Source organism: Bactrocera dorsalis, chromosome 3 (assembly GCF_023373825.1).
Source record: "Bactrocera dorsalis isolate Fly_Bdor chromosome 3, ASM2337382v1, whole genome shotgun sequence".
NCBI classification, from domain to species: domain Eukaryota; kingdom Metazoa; phylum Arthropoda; class Insecta; order Diptera; family Tephritidae; genus Bactrocera; species Bactrocera dorsalis.
The window spans coordinates 61,517,441-61,528,848 of record NC_064305.1 but is presented as its reverse complement, the minus strand read 5'-3'; the positions used below and the strand labels follow the sequence as shown (position 1 = coordinate 61,528,848).

The 11,408-nt window shown below is 33.0% G+C and overlaps 1 protein-coding gene across 1 annotated transcript; it reads left to right on the top strand.

The window, feature by feature from the left end:
* The first annotated feature begins 1,063 nt into the window (after positions 1 to 1,063).
* On the top strand, positions 1,064 to 11,203 carry LOC105233941 (segmentation polarity homeobox protein engrailed). The gene is made up of 3 exons (XM_049453980.1): positions 1,064 to 4,050; positions 8,663 to 8,760; positions 10,693 to 11,203. Exons 1-3 carry the CDS (start codon positions 2,511 to 2,513, stop codon positions 10,939 to 10,941), a joined length of 1,887 nt encoding a protein of 628 aa, XP_049309937.1. The 5' UTR covers positions 1,064 to 2,510; the 3' UTR covers positions 10,942 to 11,203.
* Positions 11,204 to 11,408: the final 205 nt, after the last annotated feature.

Below are 11,408 nucleotides of genomic sequence, written 5' to 3'. Positions count from 1 at the left end.
ATCTCTTCTTTTCGAGCCTTTTCTTTCCAACTTTTGATTTCAAAAATAATATATATTTATATATTTTTGTATTCATTACCTGAATTTTTTAATAAACAAATATTTTATAAATATATCTATGTATTTTAGGAGTGGAAATTAAATTTTAAACTTCTAGTTCAAATTTTTTAAAAAATTATGTATATTATTATTTACATTTTTCGAAATAAAAATTTTTAATTCAAATTTGAAGTTTCGATTTTTTTACAAAAAAATTCAAATTTTAATAACAAAATCGGTTTTGCATCGGAATAATATTCTAAAAGTACTGCAAGTTCAACATCGGCACATATGAATGCAGGTATCTTTTTTTCGAAACCATTGTAAAAGTTTTAAACAATGAGAAAAATCCATTTCTACCATTATTGACAACAAAAGTGAATAAATATACAATTAAAAAAATTTTTTTGCACACAAAATCCTAAGTTATATATTTTTAAGTGTCTTTTCCTCTTACATGAACTTTTTTCTAAGTATAAAACTATACAGATAAGCATCTAAATTTGTATATAAAGTATTTAAACAAGTGAAAGACAATAAAAGTTAATATATAAATTTATTTTTTTATTTTATTTGATGTAATGGTTGCTTTCCCTCCTTAGATTCAGATCCTGAACTTAGGAATTTTATGAATAACTCAAAAAATTAATTTTAATAAAAATAACTTACAAATTTTTAATAAAAAATGCATTAAAATGCAAAAAAAATCTTATTATCAAATTTACAAAAAGTTATTAAATTGATTATATTATTTTAAATTTTTGAGAAAACACTAACAACTACGATAATGCTTCAAATTAATTACACAAACTAAACCTTTCTCCATTTATAAAATAAATCAATAAAAGCTCTTATAAGAAGTTTTCTTTTAACTTAATAATATAATATTTGTTATTTACTCAGAAGGTCAAGAAAAACTCTCAAATGTGAAATAAAAAACCCCATCTGAAACAACAAAATTTGAAAAAAAAGCGAAAAACATCTCTTATTCCTCAATAAAAACTAAGAAACAGTCCTTTGAAAAAATAACACTTAACATAAACAAATAATTCCAGTTTTTGACTGAATACCTCAAGCAGTTACAATAAATTTACGAGGGGCTGAGTGCTAAAAAAATATGTAAAATAATTACAAAGACTAATGAAGACAATCGCGAGTTTAGTGGCTTACAAATAATAATACTATTATTCAGCGACAAATAGAGTCATACGCGTTTTCAATAAACACGCACAACAATTCAACAAACGCCGCTAAAAAAAAAAAACAAAAAAATCTTAGCAACTCATAACATCGTTCTTAGCGCAGCTTCTTAACTAGCCAGCCGGCGAGGCATAGGCAAAACTCATGCTTATCAAGCGAGCGCTCAGTACCAACAACAACAACCCACAAGCAACGCATCAGGCTGTCAACCAGCGTTGCCTAACTATCAGCTGCTCATCAGCATATCAGTCGTGACGGAAGCTTACGCCAGAGCAGTTCTAACAAATCTGTCCAAAAGCAAAGTAATCGATCAGCAGCGCGGTCAACAGTGAGACATAAAAACTGTAACAGAAGTTAAACAAAAACACAAAAAAACGAAACCACAAACAACAATTTGCGTTTCGAAGCCAATCAGTCGCTCGGCATGTCTGTCAAAACGTCCGCCTTCGTAGCGTACGCAAACACACACACACAGCACTGCAAGCGTGCGCGCTAGTACAACAACCAACCACCACCACAACTCAGCCTCCAATTGTGCCGCGGCAACAACAACAATCACCAGCGCAGATAGGCGTGCTCACTCGCACCCACAGCATTTAGGGCTGGCATTCGGCTGGCCATGCGTGCGCGAGCGCTCGCTATGTGTGTGAGAGAGAGTATAGGCGCTGCTTGGCAGCTCGTTTGACAGCCTTAACAGTTCAATCTGCAGTGTGACTGCCTATGACTGTCGCTCAACGTTGCTGAAGTCGTCATCGTTAGCCTGGAGTTGTCGCTTCGCTGGGACGATAAGCAACTGTGATTAGTTAATTTACTCGTTGCGTTCGCCGTGAACAGACGTGTGCGTCGCAGTCGTGTGTAACCAGTAGTCGGAAAGCAAACAAGCAAAGAAGAAGTAGAAAAACGAAATAAACGTGTTTGCCTCGTCGACCAAGAAACAAGTGTTTTGGAGTGGAAGCAAATTGGACCAACACAGTGCAAATGTGAACGCCTACGGTGTACCGTTAAACAAAAACGTAAAACAAATATAACACGAATATTTCAAGTGTCAAGTGACAAGTGTTTGAAAGCTAAAAATACATTACTAAAAATAATTAAATTAAAAAAAAAAATCTCAAAAGAAATATTTGCTCGTTCAAGTCTCGTATATGCTCCAATGCAAGTGTGACATTTTCTAAAACTTTCCAATTGTGAAAAATTTAAAGAAAAATTATTAAACTCTGCGTTTACTACAACGCCGCTAAATCGTAGCCAAAATTGCCACGCCGCTACCAATGGCCCTAGAGGATCGCTGCAGTCCGCAATCTGCTCCAAGTCCACCTGGCCTACCGCAATCACCGCACCAGCCGCAACGCCTCAGCCAACAACAACAACAGCAAATACATCAACTGCAATTTAGCCCAACTGCCGCCAGCACCGTACTGGACATGAGTCTGCATACACATCCGCCACCACCACCACCGCCACACGTAGCCGCGGCTACTACTTCGCCCACAATGTTGCCACATCCTGTAAGCGCGGCCAGCAATGCCGCCGCTGCGGCCACACTCTATCACCAACACCAGCAATTGCAGCATTTGCATCATCTACAACAATTACAACAACTACATCAGCAGCAATTGGTGAATGCCGCCGCTTTCCATCATCATCCCGGTTTCGATGCGGCTGCCGCGACCGCTTTGGCGGCGGCCAATCATGCGGCCACATTGCAACAGCGCTTGGCGGCTTCACCAGGCGCCACCTCCACACCGTCATCTACACCCGCTTCGACTATGACTATCAAGGAGGAAGAGAATGACTCGATTATAGGTGATAGTTTTCATGGTGATGCGCTTGCTGGCAGCGCACAAATGCGTGGCAACACAACGGAAGATGACGATGCGGAGGATGAGGCGGAAGATGAAGACGACGACATTGATGTGGACGATGTGGATGATGCGACACCTAGTGGCGCCACACAACGCACACCACCACCCGCACATCAGCAATCCGCCAAACCCACACTCGCCTTCTCGATCTCCAATATACTTAGCGATCGCTTTGGTGGCAACGAGGCGGCCAGCCGCAACGGTAATGAGTCGCTTGGCGCCGGCGCCGCGTCGAAACAAACGCACTTGCATGCGAATAGCATATTTCGTCCTTTTGATGCTGCACGTTCCGCCACACCATCTGCCTTTACACGCGTCGATCTGCTCGAGTTCAGTCGACAGCAACAAGCGGCGGCCGCCGCCGCCACTGCGGCTATGATGCTGGAACGCGCCAACTTCTTGAACTGCTTCAATCCCGCCGCCTATCCACGTATCCACGAAGAGATCGTCAATAGCCGCATGCGTCGCAGTGGTGTCCTGCCACCAACAGGTGGTTTGAAAAATGGTGAGTCCGTTGCAAACGCTGCCGCCGCTGCTGCCGTCGGCGGTATGGGCGCTATGGAAAAATCCGCTTTAGGCTCACTCTGCAAGGCAGTCTCGCAGATTGGTCAAACTGTCGCGGCGCCAGCTTGTTCGAGCGCTTCATCGTCCGCGGCAAGCGCATCGAGCATAGCCAGTCCACCACCCGCTTCCAATGCGTCCAGCGCGTCGTCGTCCACATCGGCGGGCAGCTCGCTCAATTCGTCGCCCACCAGCCGCAGTTTGCCCAGCAAAAGCAGCAGCCCGCAACCAATACCGCCGCCATCGGCCGTGAGTCGCGACTCTGGCATGGAGTCGTCCGATGACACACGCTCCGAGGCTGGCTCTACGACTACGGACGGTGGCAAGAATGAAGTGTGGCCGGCGTGGGTGTATTGTACGCGCTACAGCGATCGTCCCAGCTCCGGTGAGTGTGAATTTTAATTGAAAATCTTATTTGGTAGCGCTTCTCAGCGAGTAAAACTATTATTAGATTTGATTTTTGGCAGGAAAATTTATTTTAAAGTGTAGTAACGGTATTTACTGAAGTAAAATGCAATTTTAAGTTGTTGTCTCTAAAGTGTTTATCTAAAAAACTGCTTTAGTCCAGACTTAACTTTCTCTCAAAAATGTTTGAAGGTCATTTTATATTGCATATGTATAAGTATATTAATTTTTATATTTTCGAATTGCACATTCTGCAATAAAAATATTTACTCTCACATTACCACATACATATGTACATATATACACTCATAAGACTTGGTAACCTGAAAAATTGCTCAAATTGCTAGTAAAAATATCCATGACACAAAAATGCCATATAATCGCTTACAACACAAGGTCAAATCTGGCCAAAAGTTACTGTAAATATCCACATTTCGAAAAAGCAAATCCGAAGGACACGAAAGGACTCACACATAGTGGCGACTTTCGGCATATCCTTCGATTTCAAAGGGGCCCCCTTGCTGTGTCACGTATCAATGTTTACATAGCAGGCCTGTCAATGGCTGTATGCGTGCGTTCGTGTGTGTGTGTGCGCTTATTTATGTGCTGCTTTGATGCCTAACCGCTATGTGACAATTTTATGTGACAATAAAGGAAAATCGGATAGTTTTTTTTCTTTTTGGAGAGGAAATTTGTTAAGGGAGGCTTGATGGAAGAATTTCTACAGGAATAGCAATGTGTACATGTATGTAGGTATCGTCACCTAAAATGCAAAATAACGTAACATGATTTTCATAAGTTTACAGGCGAAGGACGAATGATATAGTAGCAATCACTCATATCGAAACAAAATTTGAGTTTTGGTTATAAACTGGTTATATATTGGTTATAAAATGGTATAAAATAGTTATATATTGGTTATCATGGTTAAAAATATAAAAAAAAATCAGCAAATAACGGCAATTAGCACCTTTACTGCTAATAAAAATATTTGCAAGCATAAATTTACCAAATAACAACAACAAAAGTTACTAAAATATGCAAAACACCCTCCGTTCAGCTCCAGCTACACTTAAAGCCACCGCCACAAGCTCACAATTAGGCGCCGTTAACTTACAGCTCCTCACATGCTAAACTGCTAAGCAGCAAACTAACTACTGGAAAGCGACTAATTCAAGCGTTTAGCAGCTTCGGCGTTTGCAAATCACTTGCCACTCTTCTAACTTTGCTACAAGCCACACTTGTAAGTGCTTGTTGTTGCTGTTGTTGGCGCTGAGCTGTTAAATTTTAGATTTGCTAATTGCAAATGACTTAATAAAGCAGCAAGCAGCAGCATCTTCAAGCGTTTGTTTCGCGGCGCTCAGGCTGGGAAAAATTAGAATTAATAGGCGCTTAGCGTTTATAATAAGCAGTTAGTAAAGTGTGCAACAACAATAAAAGTATAGTGCATATTAAAGTGGCCGCTTAGCGGCAATTAGCAACTAAATTATAGGGTTCATCTTTAGAAGTGTATGCATATATGTGTGTGTTTGTGTGTAGAAAACGGAAGTTGCAACGCGAAGGCTTCAAGCACATTTCGCAAGGTGGGCGGTTAGGGGCACTGAGTGCCAGCGCAAGATCATTTAAATTCAAATAAAATTAAATTTATGCGGTTGCAGTTTTTTATTTACCGTAATTTGTGCAAAAATGTTGATTGTGCTTTAACTTGTTTTGGCGTTGGAAAAAATTGCTTATTATAAGCAATTAGTTAATTAATTTTAATTAATTGCGAGTTTATCCGCAGATTTGGAATTAAAATGTGAGGTTTATTATTATTTAATTTATTTTTTTTTAATTCTTAAATTTTTGTTTTTAAATAATTATTTTATGTTTTTTGCTTTTTTTAGTATTCTTTATTTGAATTGATATCTTTAATTGTTATTTTTTTATGTATTTTATGTTTTTATAATTTTATTTTTTATTTTTAATTAATTAATTTAATTTATTTATTTTTAAATATTACTAATATACTATTTTTAATAGGTTTTTTAAATGTTTTTTTATATTCTTGTATAATTTTATTATTTTTTTGTGAATACATTTTTTTTAATCTTTTTATTTTGTAAAGCATTGCTATCTTTAATTCTTTTTTATGTTTTTGTATTTTTTTACTGATATTTTTCATTTTTTTATTTGTTCATATTTTCATATTTTTAAATACTTTTCTTTATAATATAATAATAATTATTATTATATAATTTTAATTTTTGTATTTCTTTATTTTTAATTACTTCTTATATATTTCTTCATTTCTTTTAAATGCATTACTATTTTTAATAGTTTTAATTTTTTTTTTATTTTTTTTCTTTTTGTATTTTTTTATTATTTTTTGTCATTCGCTTTTTTTAAATTTTTCATATTTTTATTATTAACATTTTTATTTTTTTGTTGTTTAATTTTTTTTTATAATTTTAGAAACTTTTTTATTTATTTTTTATTTGAACTGCTAAATTTTATTTTATTTTATTTTAAATATAAATTTTTTTATGTATTATTATTTATTTTAATTTTTAGATATTTCTTATTTTTATATTTTTAATTTATTTTTCATTGAAATTGCAATTTTTTTTAATACATTTTTTCTATATTTTTATATTTTATATATGTTTTAAATTTTTGTCTTCTCTTTTTATATATTTTTATTATTTTCTTTATTTGCTTATATTTTAAAATACTTCTTTTATATTTTTTAACTTATTTTTCCTTTAAATTACCATCTTTAAATTTTTTTTGATTTTATTTTTAATTTTTTTTTTGAGTTTTATTTAAATTTCTTTTTTTATATTAATTTTTTCATGATTTTTTAAAGTTTTTTTTAAATTTTTTTTAATATTTAAAAAATTCCAAAATTGTTCATTGTAATTAAAAACGTAATCAGTGCGAAATTTTTTAAATCTTCCAAATACCATATGCAGCTGGCACAATTAATCATTTATTGAGTGAGATTTAATTGGAACGCCGAAAAGTACACACACACATACATAATATAAAATACATGTTCGATTAAGTGTCTAACCGCGCTTCCTCTTCTTCTAAAAAAATTCAGTTTTTTGTTGTATTTTTTAACTAGCTACAAATTTATCGCTCGCTGCTCATTTTTCAATCAACAGCAAATTAAAAATCAATTCAAAACCATAAAAATGCACTTAACTCATCAATTAACGGCCGAAAATAGCAGCCGAGAAGTGTCTTGTATTATATTTGAGATGTGTGCGAAGAAAGCGAGTATTACGCGTATGTAGACAAGGGGAAATAAATATGTAGATATATGAATGTATATTCACATGTGCTCATATGTACGTATGTATGCTTGGTATGTACATATGTACGTATATATGCATGTATGCATTTTTGGGTGCGTTTTTGTGTATAGAAAGTGATTTGAAGCAGGCAACACAAGTCAGACACTTGAAGAAAAGTGGAGATAGTTTAGAAAAATTGTGTGTGGGAGTAAACATATGTATGTACATATGTATTATAAATCTGCTCGTATATGTGTATGCTGACCATTTTTAACTCAATAAAAGATATCTAGCAAGTATGCGATGCACATAACTTGTATATAAATACTTACTCGTATGTATGCATTTAGGCCAAAAATTATGAATAATTTTTCGGAAGGAAACTGAAACTTTTTCAGTTTTTTCAATAACTTCAAATTATATTTTTATGATATTTTGGTACTAAATTCAAAAAAAATTTTTTTTAAATTTTCAAATTTTTTTTCAAACTCGAAAGAGTGAAAAATGTTAAATAATTTTACTTTAAGACCAAAGAGACAAGATATATGTAAATATAAGAATGAAATAGAAATGCATGACAGCTGATAAATTATCCAGCGACGGCAAAAGTCAATTGCTAAAGAACGTACTAACTATATGCTAAGCAAGCATACTAAGCAAGTTAATTCAGCGCTTGGCGAGTTTATATAATTAAAACATAAATAAAATTAATTATTACATTGTATGATAATTTTGACATTTGCCAGCGGAACAATGAGCAAAAAGCGAAGGCAAAAGCGGCAACGCTCAAAGGCTAAGCAAATGCTGCTTAGTACATACAACTAAAGACTCACTTACATATACACATACACAGTCACATGAGCATTTACATGCGAAAAGCCATAGCTCGACACGGCGAATTGTCCTTTTTTATGAATTCTTTATGTTTTTTTTACTTTTATTTTTGCCATGCAGTAATTGTTCTGTGTAAACTTGCCGCCTACGCGCTGTTTGTTGCATGCAACTGACTGTCTGTCAACGCCTGACAGCTGACATATTGACATGTGCCACGCAATTAAATTCTGCTTATATGCATACTTAGACAGACTTTTTTTCATAAGTATTTATATATACATTAGTAATGCTCACATTAGAATATATTTATATACATACATACGAGTATATACTCGTATGTACAAGTACATTGTATGTCATTTGTATGCAACTATTTATGGAATTCCTGTGAAATATGCTTTAATTTCTTATTTAATATATCAGTTAAGGCGTAATATGCTAATTTTCATGTGTCTTTTTTGCTTGCTTGCATTGCAGGTCCACGCTATCGTCGCCCCAAGCAGCCAAAGGACAAAACTACGGATGAGAAACGGCCGCGCACCGCCTTCTCCAGCGAACAGTTGGCACGTTTGAAGGTAAATATTGAAATTTGTATAAACAAATTTAAATTTATTTGATGAAAGCATTTTTTTTTCTTAATTAAAATTGCATAATTTTCTTAATTTTTAAAATTAAAATTCTAATTAATTTAAGCGAGAAATTAGTTTTAAATAAAAATTTATATTTTTAATTTAAAATTAAGGCATTTGAAGTAAAATTAAAAACAATTAATTTTAATTACATTAATTAATTTTAATTTTATTAATTAAATTTTTTTAGTACATTTTTTTAAAGTAAATTTATTTTAATTTATTTTTTAATTTTCTTTTTGAAATAAAAATTTTAAGATTTAAAACAAAAAAAAATTAAGTAAACTTACTAAAATTTACAAAATTTAGCTAAAAATTAAAAAATAAAAATAAAAATCAATCTACATAAGCAAAATTAATTTAATTAGCCTTCAATTCTCAAAATAATTAAATTAATAACATTTTAAATTAATCAAAAAAATTAAAAATTTCAAACTAAAAAATTACATTGTTTAATTAAACTAAAAATGAAAATTTAACTAAATCTTTTATATAAAAATCAAATAAAAAATAAAAATATTAAATAATTAATTTAATTAAAGTTCAATTCTAAAAATAAAATTAAATAATTAAATACCTAATTAATGTTATTATTTTTTTCCCAAAATTAACGAGTTTTTTGCATTTTATTAAAATATATATAAATTATTAAATTATATTTCAAAAATAATTTAAAAAAAATTAAATACATGATTAATTTTATTAAACTTCTTTTCCAAAATTAGCAAGCTTTTTGCATTTTCAGAAAATTAAAAAAAAAATGTTTGAATAATTAAATAAAATCAATTAATTTACTTAAACTTCAATTCTAAATTTTTTAAATTAAATTTAATTTTTTTCTAAATTAAATTTAAATTACAAAAATCAAATAACTACCTTAATTAAACTTCATTTCTACAATTTACAATTTTCAAACATTAAAAAAAAATTATTTAAATATTAATTAATTTAAATTAAATTAAATTATAAAATTAATTAAATTAATTTCAACATTTTCATAAAAATTAATTAATATAATTTAACTTCAATTGTAAAATTAACTAAGTTTCTCAAAATTTTACAACAACTCCACGCCTGTCTAATTGGCCACTTCCTTGTCGACTATAAAATCCTTCCGAAATCGACTGTTTTCTTATTGCCTCCATATTTACAAAATATTTACTAAACCCAGAAACGCGCTTACTGGACACCCGTTGCGCATGGCGAATAAGAAAAAAGCAAAAAAATACAATTTCTTCCAAAACTAGTTTACGTTGCAGAGTGTAAATATTTTGTGCGCAAAGCAGCTAAAAGCAGTTAGGCTTATCTGTCAAGCCAATTAAACACGCCTCTGACACACTGTGCAGGAAAAAACGGCATTCAAGAAGATTACGTGCTGAGCATGCGGCAACCACAACAAATCTACATGCTCACGCACGCACATCCAACAATCGGAAATCTAATGTCGAACTATTCAAATGCATATTTACATGTATATATGTAGGTGTGTGTGTGTGCTGGCAGCTCATTGCTCGGCCTCAACTGCTTAACTGCCTCCGTTGTCCTGTTGTCTGCGCTCTATGCCGCCAATTAGCTATGGTCAATACATTATTTTCACTCCTAGAGGGGTCTCGAAGAGTTTGTCTTCAAAATTCTTTCTTCAACTTCAAGATTCTTTCCGCTGGCCTGCCCTTTGAGACTGCGCAGCATTTAACCGCAAATAATTGATTTGCATTGCCTGTGACTTGTTGATGCTTTTGTCTATACTAAGATTTTTGAAAATATTTACGAACATGCAACATATAGTATTTATACAAGAATTCTTAAAAAAAATTATTACTTCTTCTTTACGCACACAGCTCATTAATTGTACGCTATTTTGTTATTCTTTCTTTGCAGCGCGAATTCAATGAAAATCGTTACCTCACCGAGCGTCGCCGTCAACAGCTGAGCGCCGAATTGGGTCTGAATGAGGCGCAAATCAAGATTTGGTTCCAGAATAAACGCGCTAAAATCAAGAAATCCTCAGGCTCGAAAAATCCACTCGCGCTGCAGCTGATGGCACAAGGTCTCTACAATCACACCACAGTGCCGTTGACGAAAGAAGAGGAGGAGCTTGAGATGCGCATGAACGGGCAGATACCGTAAGCGTCACTCTAAAGAGAGAAAGGCGGAGTGAGCTGGAAGGTTGAAGTTGACAGTTGAGATGCGTATGCTCTGAGCTTCGGGCATTTCAAATGTGACGACGCGTGCAATAATTGGGGTAGGGAGGGGCAATTAACAGTTGCTAAAGCGTAGAGGTGTAAAATATAAAGCAAGAAAATTAAAAAAATTAATAATAATAATAAAAGTTTGTTATGTGATATAAATATACAGGCATGTATATGAAAAAGCAAACATAAATTGAAAAGCATAAAAAATTTCAAAAAAAAATTAAAAAAAAAAAATTCAAAAATTTTAAAAAATTTAAAAAATTATGAAAATGTTAACAATTAAAAAAAACTAGAAAACAGTAAAAAATGAACTTTTGTAAATACTAGTTATAGTTTCTTCTTCACACTCAAAATCATACTTCTCAAACACATATTTAGACAAAAACCGCCTCAAACACGGCT